The 18,183-nt window shown below is 48.5% G+C and overlaps 3 protein-coding genes across 3 annotated transcripts in view; 2 read left to right on the top strand and 1 right to left on the bottom strand.

The window, feature by feature from the left end:
* LOC126558833 (uncharacterized) overlaps window positions 1-18,183 on the top strand; it is a 284,233-nt gene that overhangs the window by 64,793 nt on the left and 201,257 nt on the right. The gene's annotated exons all lie outside the window — the stretch shown is intronic.
* LOC126556713 (mucin-5AC) overlaps window positions 1-18,183 on the top strand; it is a 469,299-nt gene that overhangs the window by 279,332 nt on the left and 171,784 nt on the right. The window lies entirely within an intron of this gene.
* Window positions 5,775-18,058, bottom strand: LOC126559616 (apolipophorins). The gene is made up of 8 exons (XM_050215785.1): window positions 17,952-18,058; window positions 16,198-16,224; window positions 12,160-16,126; window positions 11,940-12,069; window positions 6,567-11,867; window positions 6,355-6,487; window positions 5,955-6,277; window positions 5,775-5,868 (listed from the first exon to the last, which is right to left on the bottom strand). Exons 1-8 carry the CDS (start codon window positions 18,025-18,027, stop codon window positions 5,842-5,844), a joined length of 9,984 nt encoding a protein of 3,327 aa, XP_050071742.1. The 5' UTR covers window positions 18,028-18,058; the 3' UTR covers window positions 5,775-5,841.

Here is an 18,183-nt window from a genome sequence, read left to right as displayed (position 1 = left end):
GTTTCGTTCAAGTAGTTACACATTTTCTGTTTGCCACCGTACATTAAAAAAAAACTGGCTATGTTTATGACAGGGCACACACACACAGTTGTCTCACCCTCGTACACCATGTACAGACAAATTGGTGAAACAAACTAACTGCCTTTATCGACGTACGGCACTCGGCAGCCGGCGCCTCTTGTGCAATGTTCCAGTTTTCCCCAATCGGCAAGCGCTCAACGCTCAACAATAACCTGGTTTCTCCCACCGGGACTCTGGGAAGATTCTGCTGCTCGGCCAGGGTCGGCATCAGTCTCACTCGCTTACCGCACAAAACCTGGGAAGGCTTGAAAATGAAGTGAAAGAGAGTAAGAGTGAAAGAGCATAAAAATTAATTAAGTGTGTAATACCCCGAAAGCCACAATTGCATGTTAGCATTTGTATGAATATTTATAAAATTTAATTTTTGATTGGCACCGTACACTCGAACCCACGCCCTGGGTTCTTGCGGGTCTTTGTGTATTTGTGTTTGCGAACGTGTGTGTGTGTGTATTAAAGGTTGTCACTGCCACTTGGATGCCCCGGCCAGGAAGGATGGGAATGCGAGCAACGGAAACAACTATCTCGTTTTGCAGACAAGCTACCCCAAACATAACTGCCCGAGAGATTTTATAATCGATTCTCGCTACGTGCTCGAGGTGTTCGCACCGTGCGCCATCTTCTTCACCGGTCGAGATGATGGCACCCGGGGTTTATATTCCCACCGGGATGGGAGCTTTTTTTTTTGCTTCTTCCATTTCTTTATCCACATTTGCTCTCGCCCATTTCATTCGCCGTTGTCACCGAAAGGATGCAGCACATCGTTGGGTCTCTAGGCTATGTCTCTCCCTCAGCAGTCCAGCGCTTGTGCGTGTATCTCGCACAAGGGGTTATGAGGACCACTTTAGCTGCACATCGAAGAAGACATGTAACCACCGGGCTACGGAATCGGCGAGGATGTGAGGAGCACAAAAACAACAGAAAAAGCTACTTACTTCGCCAAATGAAAAGCACTGCACTGAAAGGGGGACGCAATAGTACTAATTGAAGTGAACTACCCAACTTGCACTCTCATCATCGTACAGTCCGCACACGCAGGAGAGATTGGGCTTCGGGGCAGGAATAGGTGTGAAAGAAAAACAGTAACTGGCCAGCGAACGGCACATAACAGGGGATGGGAAATGAAGTGACTGTGAAAATAACATTCACTGCTACAATCAAGTGACTTGATTAGTCATTTGGTCTGGATGGACTGGGTGGTCCAAAAGCTAACCCGTGCTGCAGGCCATGAATAAGCGACCGAGAAAACGTCACTGGTCACATTGGTGTGGTTGTCGTTGGATGTTCGCTTCGGCCAAGTGCTGGATCGGTGCCACTTAACTGGAAAGTGGATTTATAACGCTTCATCGTAACATTCAATTGCAATAGAATGGGGAAACTGTACTTGCTTGGTAAGCGTTTAAATTTACAGCAGAACAAGCGGTTTAATCGGTTGAGTTTGACTAAGTTTAAGAGAGCAAGCTTGAAAAAAATTTCACTGAAAAATTAATGAATTACAATAAGCTAAGCAAAAATATTCTTCTATTCGTGATTCGATACTTAGTACTCCCGTGCGAAGGCTCGGCGCTGGTTTCGATAGGCCAATGACCCATCAGATTTCTTGTACAACAATATTCTCTCAGAATTTCTATGCTTTCCGTTCATAAGGTAGAATTCGTATGAATGTTACCGACAAAGCATAAACGAAGCCTATACTCTTTGTAAACCATTTGGCAATAAATATAAACATCCGGTAGGAAATCGATAATTAAGCACGTTAATTATGCTCCATTAAAGCAATCATTACATCGAAGTACGAAGCTTCTTCCGTGAGGTTCCAGCCCGGAAACCTATCCAGCTGGTAGGATAAATCGTACATCAAACTGGCTTTTAGCAATTAAATGGCGCTGGAAATAGGTTGGTTGGTTGGTGGTGTCAAACATATATTACAAAGCTTTAGGAATGAAAACTGAGCAACGGAACACGAACGGCGTAGTGTTGTCGAGTAAAATCTATGGTTTTCATTTACGAAAAGCACAAATTTCACCTACTAGCGATAGCTACTTGTAGTACATGCTGATAGTAATTGCATAAACTGTTGGCATGAAATGAAAACTTGTTTAGAAAACTAAGGAATACAATAAACTGCAGTCTTATCTGGTAAATTTTAAAGCCTGGCACACGTGTTACCACGAGACGTGAGCCCAACAAAAATTTGTGAATGTTTAGTTTGCTTATAGGATCGATGTTGAATAGGATTTCAAAAGTGATATGCCATACTTTTTTGACACTTATTTTTGAAGTGTATTATAGTGCATTACGCATAAACTTTTATATATTTAACGATTGGTGGTATAAAATGGCTTGATCCTGCAATAGAATTCATGATGAATTGAGTACCGTCCGCGGATGTTTTATTCATCAACTCTGGAGACGTTAAGCATCCCTAATTTGTAGCGTCTTGTTTTCAATTCCCTTCCTTCACACGCCTCCTTTATTTGCGCTTAATCCTACAAGAAGACTCATCAAACGCATTGGAACCCACACGCCCAAGGTACGTAGTCTGTAGTCTTGTCTGTTTGCGTTGTAACTTTTTGGAAACTCTCAAACGTAGCATCTTCAGTGTACAGCGCTTTACGATAACATCCGCAGCAAATAAAAACAAGCGTCCCGGAATTGTTCCCCAAAGTCTTACGATCCCGCGCACTTAAGTTTAATGTCACTCACGCGCACAGTAATGCTACCCACCGTAGTGCGTTGCGTTTGGTCAGCATAATGGTCAATCAACAAGCACACCATAACACGTCTGGAGTGTGCTTGACCTGGTTCGTAAGATGCTTTATCCCGTTCGTCAAATATCGCACCAAAATTCATGAACGGACGCAAATTTCTCGTTTAAATTAGCTCTCGTAAACTGCAAGCAAGTCGTTAAACGGTTCTTGTCTTCGCAGGAAAAGGCGCTTCTCATTGTAAACACAGTTTATACCGCACGGAAAGAATTCATGGATTGGGCAGAAAAGAAAAAACCTTTCAATTATCGCACTCGCAAGCATATTTCATCATTTACGATCCCTAGGAGGTAAATCAGATTTTATGCATCTTCGTATGTGACTATCGTCACTACAACAAGCGGCCCCAATTCCGTTGCTGGATGTTCGCACGGCATGACATGTGAGGGAAACGTCGTCGTAACTGTGTCGATTAGGTGCTGCGGGATTTGTTCCATCCTAGACGGCACTTAATCGCGACTCAACTACGGGCGCTGAAGATGACATGAGCGTGGGCTAAAACCGGCTACACGACCACGACAGGACCGTCTCATCTAATACCCAATTACGTTTGATTAGAACACGAAGCCCATTCCTTACGGTCTGGGATGGAGTAAAAGAGCCTCATTTTACGCTTAGAATTATCGTCCTTCCATCGCTTCGGCACGATCGTTGTGCGCTGGTAGCTTGGTGTTTGGTACCGTATATGCCTGAGGATCTAACAACGGACATCCCGAATTCAATTTGAAATCAACCATCCGTACCGGTTGTGTCGGTCAGACGACCATTGCCACAAACAATGTAGTTCGGCATTTCAATTAGAAAACATGCATCCCCCATCCCATCACCCACCAAAAAACAGATGCAATTCGGTGCAAGCGGACAGTGGAAAGGATTTATGAAAATTAATTTAAAATTGTGTACAATCCAGAACGAATCGATGAACCGATAAAACCACGCACGGCGCCCTTGTTCATGTACGTTTAAATTACACGTTGTAGATCTGGACTGTCCAGCTGCTTCAATGCCGAGTTTGGTTCCAGAACCGGATCCTATCAGCTATCTACTAGCCGGCCGTCCATAGTTTGTTATGTTATTGAATCGCTGTGCATTACATTCCATCATGGCTCATGGGCGTTTTGAAGCGCTCTCGAAAATATTTTCTTGCCCAGCCGTGCTAGAGAAAATGCAATCCATACTGCATAGTGTAGGCTAGCTTGCCTGCTATTCACATTATGAAGTTCTTTCTCCTTCTCTCTCTCTGGTTCATAAGCTCAGGAACAATAGGGATCCGTTTATCCCTTACGGTCGTTGCTTTTAACGATCGACACTCACACTGCAGGTTGAGCTTTCCCGAATGCATTTAATCCCCGTTCATGATACTGATGTAGTTATGGAGCAAAACTACACCTTCTCGTTTCGACGAAAGTTCCGAGTTCGAGAAACGGTCCTCCAACAATCGTCCTACTATAGCAGCGGTGTGAGTTATTTAGTAAATTTGCTATAAAGCTACCCATTCATCGAACCCGGCCAAGGAATTATCTCGGATTTGAGCGGATTTTTGTACGAACCTTATCTTATACTACTATTATTGCCCCGGTTCACGGGGCAATGGGGCTATAGGCCTTTTGCATCCCAACCCAAGCGAGAAGCGAAAGATTTTCCAAAATGTCTCGCACGAAACATCGCACCAAAACCGCCCCACAAGTGGCACACAATCCAAACGATGCATAAAATCGATTTAATCCCATCAATAATGCATTAAACCATTTGCAATCTCATCAATTATGCAGCTACCAGTCAAATGTACTTTCTTTCATTAGCTTTCCAGATAGGTGCGCGTGCGGGCGCAAGTTCATTAGTGGAAAGATTTAAAACATTGACCGGGTGCAGACCGAGGCGACTACGGCTACGAAGCAAAGCTACGTAATTGAATTTAGAGCAAACCGCAACGGCTGGAAGTGCGACATATTGTCCAAAGTAATGGGACTTACCAATACCAATGCCTACATTGACTCACAGCAACAACATTTGGTTTTGTTTGGATTTTTAAATGAGACAACAGGAAAAAATCTACAGAAATCATTTGCTATCTTTACGTGCCGCAAGCTGCCATATGACATCGTGTGTTGGTTTTAATGAAACATTAAAACAAACATGACTTCAAATGGATTTTTCGTAACCGGGACCGATCCCGGTGAATGTGTACGCGGCGCACACACACAAACACATATGCAAATAATCATTAAAATGTGTATTAAATAAATTAGCAGCTTCGATATTAATAATTAATACGCGTCAACAACAATGACGTCGGTTGATTGGGCATTTGAGAGGGGTGGCAATAAACCCGACAAGCTTTGTTGGTGATGGAAAATCAATTGGTACGCCCGTTGTGGTGTCAACGGTTCGGAGATGCATGCCTTGTTTCAGTAAAGGGGGGGAACGATCGGTAATTGAATGACCTTGCGGCCGGTCAAAAGTGCCCCGGGCGAAACATTAATCATATGCAAAGGTATTTTGTTTATGCTGGCGATTGTACGCGATTGACTCAACAAGTGCAGCTGGATGGTGGAAAATGATGTTAAGTGATTTAATTATGTTCTTGCATGGTTTGATAGCAGCACGTTAATACTTCCCACATTGAAACTTGAGGTTATGTGCTAGTTACTGCAAAATTCCAGTCTTCTCAAGCAATACAACCGTAGCTGACAAAAAATTATGATGTTGGTCCATTTAAAATATAAAATGAAAACTGCCTAATATTTATGTATAAAGTCACATCATTTATTAAACTCAGACAAATTATGTTCTTAACAATAGAAACTGTGCGTTGAAAACAACTGCACATTCTTTCCCTCTTTGCTCCAACTATTCGGTGGTAGTGGTGATTTGTTCATTCTTAGAACAGTTGGAACGGGTTAATGGACTTTTGGTTTCTCACTCCTGTGTTCACTCCACTCTTTTTTTAAACACAATAAATAACCTCTACGGATGTTGCAAGAGGTGTAGTAAATTATCCCTTAGCACCACCAGCTTTTTTCTGTAATAGTTAAACAAAATTAAAATCAAATCTTGGTCAAGGAAATCAAGCAGCAAGATTGCTTGCGGCGAGGCCCGATAGCTTACCGATGGTTGCAGCACCTGCACGTCGGAAGCGGTACAAGCCGATTCGGGATGCAAACCACCGCGCAGATAGCAGAAGCACTCGTTCGTTGTCTCCGTTCGGGAAAGCTGTTCGGCCAGCACGGCGGCCACAATCGAGACGAATTGCTTCTTGTCCTTCGGCGTCTTCTGGTTGGCGTAGTTCTGCAGCACGAAGAAGTTACCGCCGAACCGCTCGACCGCGGACACGGCAACCACATCGTCGTACTTGAGCGACTTCTTCATCTCGGACGAACCCACGGTGCGCTTCTTGTCGTTCATGTGGTACACGACGCGCTCGTTGAAGCCTGTTAAAAACAAAACAACACACGGTGGTTGATGATGGATCGCATCAGGTCTTGCTGCACCGGGCTCCAACACTTACCAACAATCGATTTGACCTTCGACTGGTCCTTGGTGTTCGTGAGTCCGACGCTCTTCAGCGGTGCAACCATGTTGAACATGATGCCACGTGCCTTAACGTTAGCCAGTCCCAAAGCAGCACTGAGCGCGCTTCCCTGCAATCACAAACAATAGCACGCAAACAGTTCAGTTAGTTAATTAGTTTGGCCGAATCAACCCACCCCGATTGCTTACCGGTTGTGCAACATCGATCGATTCCGAGCGGAACACCAGCACCGACTTGCTGGCAGTGGCACGGAACGGATAGGTGAACGCACGGCGCAAAGCATACACCTCCGTCGTAGCGCCCAGGTTCTCCTTCGACTGTTCACTAATCTTCTGCAGCACCTGGAGCACGGCGTCCACCGATTCAATACCCGTTACCAGCCCTCTGCACTGTTTCGGTCCGCTACTGACATCGGCCTGACCGAGCTTGCCAGTGTAATCCAGCTTGCCGCCATTCGAGAACAAACTGGTGTACTTGTCCGTCTTGCTATAACCAATCACGGCAATGTTCACATCGAAAGATTTCAGCTCCTTGCGAAGATCGTTGATCGTCGACTGTACCAGCTCGCCCAACAGCGTGCCAAGGGACGTGTCAACCACCATCACAACGTCGGCCTGCTTTTGCGGTGCCTTCACCGTGTACCAATCGCCCACGTCGACCGTGCGACCCTCGTTGGTGGTGCACTTCTCGCACTGGCTTGGCATCATGGTCGGGATTCCGTAGAGCGTGCAGCTGGAAACGTACAGGCGTGCAATGCCACAGGCAGCCTCGTCAGCCTTGTCACCGGCTTCGTGCGCCGCATGGTTACAAGCTTCCTTGTAGCCCGTCTGGTCACGCAGATACGAGCACAGCTTCAGGGACGATTCCGAACCGAAGAACTTGGCACAGGTCGGGTTAGAATGGGCGTGTGAATCGTGACCGTGGTCGGCGACAGCCGCACAGGCCTGGCTCGTCTTGTAGTTGTTGGCAAAGTCAGTGGATACCTCGGTAATGGCACCGTTCGGCAGTGCCAAATCATCGTACGGCTCGTAGTTACCGTTTCCGAGAAGACCACGTAGCCGACCGAAGTAGAATCCAGACACGAAGAAGTGACAGATCTTCAGGTCGGTCGTACACATCACTTGCGCACCGTACTTGGTACCGATCGTGACGGTGTAGTATTTGCGGAACACGTACACATCCTTCTGGAAGATCGGCAGATCGGTGTCCTTGCCGTTGTATTTCACCACAGCCTTGCTGTTTAGCTCGACCGTCGAATCCTTGTCCACGAGCGTTACCGACTTGAGGCGACCATTGTCCATGTCGGCCACGATGCTGAAGTTTCCATCGACAAAGTCCGACGCCAGCAGGTACGAGCAGCTGCCCGGGAAGGTAAAGTGCTTGTCGTCGAACGTGAAGAAGTGACCACCGTCACCCAGCTGACCGTGCATGTGGAACAGTGGAACTCGTGCGAACGGATTGAACGCGTACAGACGCAGCTGGTGGACCAAGTCGCGAACCGAGTAGAATTTCTCGTTACGCACAAAGTTCCACGGGCTGAACTGGATGCTGGAAACGTACGGCAGGAACTTGAACGTGAAGAACGAGGTGAAGCTATCGCTACCGAACGTTGGCTCGGATAGCTGCACATTTACGCCCGAGATCAGACGCTCCACAGCTTGGTTCAGCACCTTGACGAAGCTCACGAATAGAGCCTTCAGTTCCTCGATGTCGTTGACCGGTTTGTTCTCTAGTTTGTTGGTCACGTACTTGTTGATTGCCGTCGTGAACTCCTGTACCTCCGGCATGGGATAGAGGGCCTCCACTAGAGTGAGCAACTCCTTGAGCAGCTGGTAGGCGTAACGATCGAATCCATCGAAGTATTCCTTAAGCGTTTCCTTGACCGCCTTAAACTCGTCGAACGAATCGAAGTACTCCTGCACCAGCTTGTACAGCTCCTTGAATTCCTTCTCGAGCACCTGGATGGCTTTGTTGAACGTTTGGGCGAACGTGCGGAACAGCTCCGACACGTTGGTGGCAATCTTGTTAAAGTCCTCCTCGAACACCTTCAACGCCTTGACGGTGCGCTCGAACACGGCCACCAACAGCTTGACGGTTTCCTCGTAGATGTTGAAGAAGATGGCTTCCACCTTGGTCGACAGTTCCTTCAGCGCTGGCAGTACCTTCGTGTTGAACGTCTCCATCAACTGTGAGATAATGTCGTTCACGATGCCCGAAATCTTGCGGAAGCTTTCGACGTACACCTGCGACAGTTGGCCAAACACTTCGCTCACCTGCTGGAACAACTTCGTAACGGTCTTCACAAACTCGGCCAGTGCTGGGTCGCTCATGATGTCTTCTTGCAGTTTCTGTAGCTGCTTCGCGTAGCTTTCTTGGAACTTGCTGAAATCGGGCAGCGCGTTAACCACGTTCGACGAGAGCTTGGAAACTTCCTGGTTGAGCTTGGCATACCGTTGCGCGATGTCGTCCTTTACGAGGACGAAGTCATCTTGCAACTGCTTGTTGAGCGACTGCAGGAATGCCTTTGCGTTAGCCTCATCCACCTTGTACTCTGTTGAGAGGAAGTGGCTTGCATCCAGGGTTACCTTTGCGTTCAACAGTGGCTTTCCTTCACCAACCACATTCAGCAACAAGGCCTTGTCTACACCGAACGAACCGTCGGCGCTGAAGAAATTAGCCTGCTTGAAGGAGAACTTGGCAGACGATAGTCCATTCAATTGCGTCTCGAACACAACCGGACGGTTGGGCACGAACTTAAAGGTCGAGGTAAGATCTCCACGGTACTTCTTCGCATCGTATGTACCGTGAGCGCGGACAAAGTCATCACCGAAGCGAGTCAGCAGGAAGTCAAACGATTCCGGACTTCCGAAGAAGTACGTTCCGAACGTGTAGCCTTCGAAAGGTAGAGTCAAAGATCCAGCAGCACTGGCCTGTCGGGTAGCGAGAGACAACGCCGAGTGACCGCTGAAGCCACAGTTCAGTCCGAAGCCCTTGCTCGTTACACTTGCCTCGGACGTAATGTTGAAGCCCTTGAACGACTGATCGCTATTGACGTAACGCACCTTGGCGACGATTTTGTCAGCCGCCTTCTTGAACACATCGAATTCAACCGAACCGTCAGCCGTCTGCTTGTCACCATCCAGGGTACCCTTGGCGCGGATCGCCAGCGCCTTAATAGTCGGATGCGAGAACGTCAATGCACCGTTCGCGCTGACACCAGCCGAGCCGAGCATCTTCGTCTCACCACGCACCGCAAACGTAGCCTTGTTATCCGGTTCGTTCTTCTTGTCCAGATAGAACGACACGCTGCCATCGAACAGTCCGAACTTCTCCTTGGGCAGATTCAGCACACCCTCCACAGCAATGGTGCGTGTGGGCAGAATCAAGCTAGCACCGGCCGAAGTCGGATGCACGTAGAACAGGTACTGATATTTGGGCTGGTTCTTTTGCTTCAGTTGCATATCGGTGGTGTGATCGAACTTCAGTCCGTTAGCGCTAGTCTTAGCGGACAGACCGAACTCATGCTCGTAGCCCATTTGCTGGACTTCTATCGAAACCAAAGCCTCATGCTTGAAGGATCCTGCCGCACGTTCGAGTTTCGAGGACAATTCCAGTTTAGTGCACTTCTTCTTTTCGTCACACACATTCGTCTTGACGCGGAAGTCATTTGGCTGTACGCGTGACTCGTGGTGCACCGAAAATTTGCCAACAGATGCCGTCAGGGTAGCAGAGAAGCCAGACTCAGACAGCTTCTCGCGGATCAGCTTGAAGGTGGCGGTTTGCTGCTTGTCGTACAGTTTCACGTTACCCTGTCCCTCGATGACCGTTGCCTTGCCCTGTTCCTTGACCGAGTAGTCGGCGAATCCACTCAGAATGTCCTTGCCGCCCTCGGAGGCGCGGAAGTTTACACCCTTTCCGTTCGATCCCGGTTTCGCGTTCACTTCCACCGAGAACTTGTTCGTGTTCAGCATGGGCGCATCACCGTACAGTTTGACGTAGAACGTCTGGTAGCTGTCGAAGTTAGCCTCCACGTTAGCTTCCATATCAAAGTTCGCCAGATTCTGCACCTTCGCGTCGGCCTTGAATGCACTGTGTCCAAGCGACTTGTAGCTGCCCGATACCTTCACCGTTTTTTCGGGGTAGACAAGCGTAAAGTCGACCGACGGATTCGTTTCCGACACGACGACTGCGTTCTCAACGCTGAACTTCTTGCCATCGGCCGTTACCTGCAGCTTCGTGTTGTACGCACTGTCGCTCGATTTGGCATGCTTGAAGCTCACATCGACGCTACGTACATTCTCGAAATCGGACTTCAGTGTGGCGTGCACCTGAACATCGTCCGCCGACGGTACCTTAGCGGATCCGGTGTACTCGAAGTTCTTGCCCGCACCGTACGATACCTTCAAAGCGCTGTTCGTTTGGAACTGTCCATCTTCCTTCGAGTCGTAGGTGTAGGAACCTTCGGCCGCAATTGGGTCCACATTCGGGAGGTTTAGGTTGAGCTTTCCATTGCCGCGGTTACAGTTACCCTTGGCCTGCGTTGACACTGATGCACTCTTGCCGTTGTAGTCCACAGAGCCGGCGTAGTCAAAATCATACACTCCATCATCCGCCTCCGGTTGCAGATACTTTCCGTTGGACGAGACGCCCAGTTTGTAGGACGGGGCAGTCAAGTCAACCTTCAGTTCGTGGCTGGCGGGTTTACCATGTCCACCGGTGTGATAACCACCGGCAAGTGCGGCCGTAAAGTCCGATCCGTATTTACCATCGACATGATACTTCGCGTGATGTTCACAGTACTCATCAACAACAACACTCAACTCTGCCACTTGTGGAAGCAAGCTGCCGGATACCTTCAAACTACCGGCGGCTGATTTGTAGTTGCCAGCCGGGACGTGCTTCAAAGTTACATCAAGCACCACCGTTTTGCCATCCAAATCAGAGTACTTCACATTGTGCACAGCATCGAACAGTTTCGCCTTGAAGTCGCCATTCTTTAGCTCTCCGGTCCACTGTACCGAACGCTGCTTGCCACCAGGTTGTTTGTCGTACAAATTCGTCACCATTTTGCCAAACTTCTTCTCGTCCTTCGTCGAGGAATCGCGTTTGAAGTCTCCTCCGAACTGACGGCCAGTGGGCAGCAGCAGACTGAACTTAGTAGTGAACGTTCCATCTACCGGTTTCGGGTTACCACGGCCTTCCAGATTCAGCTCGTACTTCTCCGAAAACACTTCCACCTTGTTCTTGCTGTCGAAGCTAGTCTGAGTGACTTTGTTCTTGGTTTCGAAGCGAACCTTCTTGGTGTTGTCCTTCTCAAAGTCGTAGTAGAAATCGACCTCAACATCGTACACAGGCTTGTCCACCTTGAACTTGCTGTCCAGCTTAACCTTGCGATCCTGCTTGACGAAGCTCACCAAGGCAAACAGATTGCCATCACCATTCTTTGACTTAAACTCGCCGTTGCCATCGAAGAAGTCCTTCACCACAAACTGTAAGCAGATGGACAGTGTAACGTATTAGATAAAGATAAATATTATCGAGCAACCCAACGTGCAACTCACCGTGAATTTGCCGTTAGGATCCTGATCGCGCTGCAGTTTGAAGTCGTACGTAGCGAACTCTTCCTTATCCACCAGCACCTTGGCGTTGGAGAGGACGTTCGCGGCAGAGAATTGAACTGCCAACGAAAGCCTACACAACAAAGGAACAAAAAGACAAGAATAAGATTCGTTAGTAATGCATTAATTACTTTCCAATTACAGACATAATCGTGAAACTTACTTGTAAGGAGAAGCTTTTTCGACAGCAACAAGTGATCCTTCAAGGTTGAGCTCACCATCCTGGCTGGTGAATCGGTTCGTTACGGCTCCGTTCAGCTCAAACTTGGTACCGGTGCTAGCCGTCAGCTTGTTACTAAAACGGCTCTTGTTCTGCTCCACCAGACGCTTCGACAGGAACTTGAAGAAATGTTTGTTGAGCGAACCGCCCACCTGCACATCGTAGTCTCCGGCTGATTTTTCGTTGTACTTAGCATCCACATTGGCCGCAATCTTGTACTTATCGTAACCGTACTCTCCATCCAGATAGAACTTGTTCTTGTTTGTAGCAAAGTCCAACCGGATCAGCTGCTTCGGCAGTTGCAGTTTGTTGTTCAGCTTCAGCGATTCCAGTCCCTGTGCTTCCGGTTTGAGCACGAATTCGGCATACTGGCTCAGTTCGTACTTGTTGGACGGATTGTTAAAGTCCGCACCGCTCGCGAAAGAGAACAGATTCTTGAACGAGCTATCGGTGTAGGCTAGCTCCAGGTTCACCTTAAAGTTCTTGTTTGCATCACTTGGGGTCTTCTTCTCCAAGTCCAGCTTGACGTGCTTCAGGTCAAAGTCCAGATGGCCCACAACGTTGTTTTTCACGTCACCAACAGCAACATCCACATCAGCATCAAAGCTGCGCTCACCGTTCGACACAACGTAACCGTTGATGGTGGTCTTCGGAGCGTATGGGCTAGTCCATTCGATGTTTTGCAGGTTGTACTTGCGCTTGCCACCATCTACATTCTCCACCACGATTTTGCCAGTAGTTTGAACAAACTTAGACACCTGAGCATCGCCGTTCGGCGAGCGGATGGTGAAAATCGGTACATACTCGTCACGTCCACCGGAAGCACCCTTTTGGAAGCCAATCTTAGCCAGATACTCTTCCACGCCGATGTGTGCCACACCATACAGTGCAACTTCCTTGTCATTGTTGTTCACTCCCAGCTGTACGTCGACGTTGCGAATGGGCGATTCGAGTGAGGCCTTCACGTACAGTTCTCCTGCAGTCACTCCCTCCAGACGCAGATTTGTCAGACGCTTCGTCTGCGATCCGGGCGTATCGAAGCTCAACACCAACGTCACGTGCTGCTGGTTAGAGTTGTCGAACTTGCCTGAGAAGTGGAACTTCGGCTCAACCTCCAGGTACACTTCGAAGAGCTCCTCCTGGTCTACCTTGTGAGCGGCACATACGGTTACACCGATTACACTGTACAGGTTATCGAAGCACTCGCTGAATTTGGATCCAAACTCTTGACGTTTCGCTGGGAGGGTGATCAGTTGGTTGCCTCGTTCGCGCGTAATGATCACCTCGCGGAAGTTCACCGAGACCAGCTCTTGCTTTCCTTGCAGGGAATCAATCGTCAAATCGTATGCCTTAGCGTCGTGCAGCGCAAACTTGACTGCGGCACCACCAGACGAGTGTCCGGAAACGGCCACCTGCATTCCAGTCAACACGTTGAACGCATCCACGCTCATGGTTCCGGTTACCTCGAAGCTTCCGCTCGGTTGGAACTTAACGTTGAACTTGGCGTTGTTGTAATCCTTAATGACGTTCTTTACGTCGAGCTCCAATGCGGCATCCAGACGAGCAACAGCAGCTCCCTGTGCCGACAGCTTCAGCGGAAGGCCAAGAGCGGTGGTGTACACGAGATCCGTATCCAAGAACAGTGCGTGATGCTCAAACGTGCGTTCGAAATTTTTGGCACCCTCAATCACCTTGTCGAAACATTCGAGGGCCTTATTAAGGAACTGTTCCGGATCCGTCGGCACGTTTTCACCGGTGCTCAGGAAGAACAGCTCGGAGCCGAAAACCTTTACGGTCAGGTCGAGATTGAAATCCTGCAAAGCATCATTGTGCAGATCGACGGTGCGGGCTAGTGCACGGATATCCTCTCGGATACCACGACGGAAGCGCTCCTTCGCCTTTCCGGACAGCTTCTGGTACTGCTCGGAAATGAGATCATACGCAGCCTGAATGTCCATGCCCGAGAAGAATCCTTTCGGACCGAAATAGTGTTCCACCAATCGCTCCAAATTGTCCTGACGTCCCTCGAGCTCGAACACGTTCAATCCATTACCAAACAGCTCAGCCGTAAAGTTGAGGCTCACCGACTTTGGCAGGAAGCTCTTTTGTGAGTAGATGACGCTAGTTTCGGCGCTTGCTCCAACACCGAGCGATTCGACGGCATACGAAAACTCGCGGTTAAACGAGTAGCGGCGAACGTCGAACGGGAACTTGTTGGAGGTACGGATCTTACCAAAGTGTTGGCGGGCGGCATCACGTGTCGGATCAACCGACGACCGCAAGCTAGCCAGATGAGATGTAATAAACGAACCGACCTGGTACACCTTCTCAGCATCCAGCAGCGCCTTCAGCTCGTTGGCAACATTAGCCGAGGGACATTCCACAAGCGACAGGTAGGCATGGATACGGATTTCCGAGTCCTCATTGGCGTTCTTCAGAGTGTTGAGCGCCGAATTAACCACCTTCTTGTTGCAGGAAGCAGCGGGGAAGGCTTGGAGAGCCGCCACACGTACACGAGACGATGAGCTCGGACCAGTACACTGGATAACCTTGTCCAGCAGTGGAGCGACCAGGTTGTCCGAATTGCGTACTCCCTTCAGTACCGCGACGATCACATCCTCCTGAGAGCGAGAAGTCGACTGGCACTTGCCTAGCTTAGCACCGAATTTGTTCGAGATTTCCTTCACATCAGCTGACTGGCAGCCGTGCTTTTGGCAGTACTTGCTGACCAGCGAGCCCACGCTCAAGTAAGCTTCACGGGGCGGATTACCATCCAACAGCTTGACAACGGACTTCAGCGCATCCTGGGTCATCGAGTTGACCAGATTGAGTGAAACGAATGCGAGCTTTTGTTCCTGTGCATCGGTAATTTCCTTGTTCTTGTAGAGCTGCGTAATCGCCTCGACGGCATCACCCGTTCCAACGCGGAACAACGAATCCAGATATACCTTGCGTGACAGTGATTTGTTCGGGTGTACACTGCCAGCCTTAACCTGATTGTAAAGGTTCAGCAGATCATCCTTCTTCGAGTAGCGCATTAGCTGAATCAACTCCACGAAGAGGTTGGCGGTCTTCTTGCCAACGTTGCCATTGGTGTACGAATCGACGGTCGATTTCAGCTCCTGCTTGATCACGGCCAAGTTTCCAGCCGGTTGCTGATCGGGATTCTCAAAGATGATCGAGCGTGCCTCACCTTCAACGGCCGGAGCAGCGCCTGCCTTGTTACCTGTAAGCGTAAGCTTCGTCGTAACCTTTGCCGTAACTCCAACCTTCTCCTTCATGTACGGCAGATACTGGTACTCTTCGCTCAGCTTCACAGCCGAAAGCAGACCACCCTGGATCGTTTGCTGATTACTGTAGGAGCTCTGCAGCAGCGGAGTAGACTTGATGCCGGCCTTGCTGTTAACGATACGCGTCACGAAACTGTTCGACAGCGATTCGCGGTAGGCACAGTTGCTCAGGTCGCGCACCTTCTCCACGACGGTCGCATCTCCCGAAGGGTAGCTCGAGAAGGAAGTCTGGCACACGCCAAACACGTCCGTTTCGGTGCTCTTCTCCTGCGCGGACTGGAACAACGATATCAAACCACGCTTCACGTTCAGCGAGAAATCGCTATCGGAGGCATCGGAGCAGATTTCCGGCAGCAACTCATCGTTCGACAGTGTAAACTGCACCGGCTTGTTGATTTCGGGCCCGAACGCCGTCTTCTTGCCGTCCGGCGCGTACGAAGTCAGTGACACTACCTTCAGCGTGTACAAACAGTTGTTGCCAGCGTACAGCTCTACCTTGCCTTCGACCTTGAGCGTAGTCTGCTTATTTTCCTTATCCGACTGCTGAATCTGCACGAAACTGTCCACATCGTACTGGTATACGGTGCCAGGCTTGAAGGTATACTTGCTAGATTTGTTCGCTAAAAAAATAGCACAAAATATACAACTGTTAGCTATCGGAAACACCCACATTAAGGGACAAGTTACTTACGCGTTGGGCATCCTTGTTTACACGATGCTGTAGTCCCGCGAGGCAAGCATGAAAATAAATCATAAGCGAGTGATTAGTTTTGCGAAACTCCACATTCGGTTGCATAATCTATTCACAGTGTGTTGACCTATTGCATGATAGCAGCAACGGAGTACTCCCGCCTACTAGCTATCTGCTCTTTATTATGTGACCCTTATGTCGAAAGGGCATCTACTACAGCTTCGACATCGCAAAACTGCACACTCAGTGTTGGCAAATGTTGATAAGGAATGTGGCTAAGCAGAATGCTAACGCTGCACGGTGATCACTAGGATTGGCTAGCGTTACACACATTGTACGCGGAACCTTACTCTTGAACTTGACATTGATCGGAAACAGGCTAAGATTGCCAACTAGGCACGGCTTATCAGTCATTCACCGTGACAAGCCTCGGGCATAGAATGCAGCTCAGTGTTTCTAGACGTTCTTGTACAGCATACGAGACGGTGTCTAAGGCTGATTGCTTCGAAAGTCTTGTGCTTATGCCAAAAGAGATAATGAATGTTCATTTTACTGTCGGTGTAGGCTACCTGTCTAATCTAAGCTAATCCTCGCGGTTAGCTTTACTGGCGAAATTATTCAGCTTTGCCCGTTTATTTTAGCCTCCAATTTGAGAAAGGCTCTCTACATGTACACTAAGCTATTCAAGGCTAAACATCGAAATTTCGAAGTACATTTAAAGTACAGTGTAACTGAGTAGTTCTACATCTGACGAACAAAATATTCACGTTGCTTCCTATCAGCTAAATGAAATGGCATGTTTTGCAAGCTGACTGATCTCAAATTACTTTTCAAAAATCATCATAACATTTCAATATGCCATGCCACCACCGGAGGACCACCATGCACTTTTCCTTGTTTACTGCTTGCCGCGTGTACGCTGGTTGCTGCATCTAAATATGTGTGTTGCTGGCACACGTCTATCTGGTAAGGTTTTCAATCAAGTCAAAACCTACCTCCACAAAATGCGCCATTTTGCTGTCTTGCCTGTCGTCGATTTGGTGATATGTTTTATTCTAGAAACAACGGTTTTGACATTCAGTTACTATAAGCATTCTAGAATACTCAGTGTACATGCCTGGGGTATGTATATTGCTACCCACGCTGGCCTTTCTCATGACTTCCGCAAGATTATACAAACAACGGCTCGTTAGTTGGGCTAATTTAATTCATTGAAAAGTATGAAAACAAAGCCCCGACCGTTCGCTTCTGCCACCATTGTCAATCTTCATCAAGAACGCAATAATGCCTGGATGGGAGACTTCTTGCCGACAAGCGTTTATGAACTCTTGCAACGAAAATATAATAAATCTCGTTCATCGGGTGAGATCTTTCTAATGGATAGGACCATAGAAATGGCAGCGAATGGTGTTGCATGTTTGTCTCAGGTTCTACTATGTACTCGTAGAACAAACACGACCGCAAACATGTACTGTCGATCCTAGCCGCCGAACACTGCCCATGTATTCCCGCGCGCTGACTAACCACCGGTATGCCGAACGTCATCAAATTGCCCATTACAATTCATTGTCTAAATTATCTCAACTGGTTTATGTTTCTCGTTGGGACCACTACTCGGTTTGCTTTGGTAAACATCGCACGATAAACAGAGCTCTTCTGGAAAATGAACAACCAGCATGATAGACCCCTAGATCGAGGGTCGCTCCCCCGTTCCAAGCCCGGCATCGTTCTCTCCACCTTACATGTCCACATACCTGCGAAAACACTTTCTACCAGCACTAGCGACACCAGGAAGCTTAACAGCAGCCTCCTTCCACCGAGGACCCACATCGTTCGTGATGTTTTCGTGCACTTTCACGCACTAAACCACACAGACGCACTAAGATAATCCACCGAGATTACTGTCACACATAGGGTAGGGGCCAGCAGAGGTAAAAGATGAATCCGTCCTCTCCAACAGAGCAGAGACGGGTCACTTTAACGATC

This window comes from Anopheles maculipalpis, chromosome 2RL, assembly GCF_943734695.1.
Source record: "Anopheles maculipalpis chromosome 2RL, idAnoMacuDA_375_x, whole genome shotgun sequence".
In the NCBI taxonomy this organism is placed as follows: Eukaryota; Metazoa; Arthropoda; class Insecta; order Diptera; family Culicidae; genus Anopheles; species Anopheles maculipalpis.
The sequence above is the reverse complement of the archived record's forward strand: the minus strand, read 5'-3'. Positions and strand labels throughout refer to the sequence as shown.

Bases quoted from the DNA above. Each gene is read 5' to 3' on its own strand.
- LOC126559616 (XM_050215785.1), bottom strand. From the start codon at position 18,027: ATGTGGGTCCTCGGTGGAAGGAGGCTGCTGTTAAGCTTCCTGGTGTCG. The intron at 11,868-11,939 runs GTGAGTTGCACG...ATCTGCTTACAG, and splicing joins ATCCTAACGGCAAATTCACG to TTTGTGGTGAAGGACTTCTT. The intron at 6,488-6,566 runs GTAAGCAATCGG...TTGTGATTGCAG, and splicing joins CGATCGATGTTGCACAACCG to GGAAGCGCGCTCAGTGCTGC.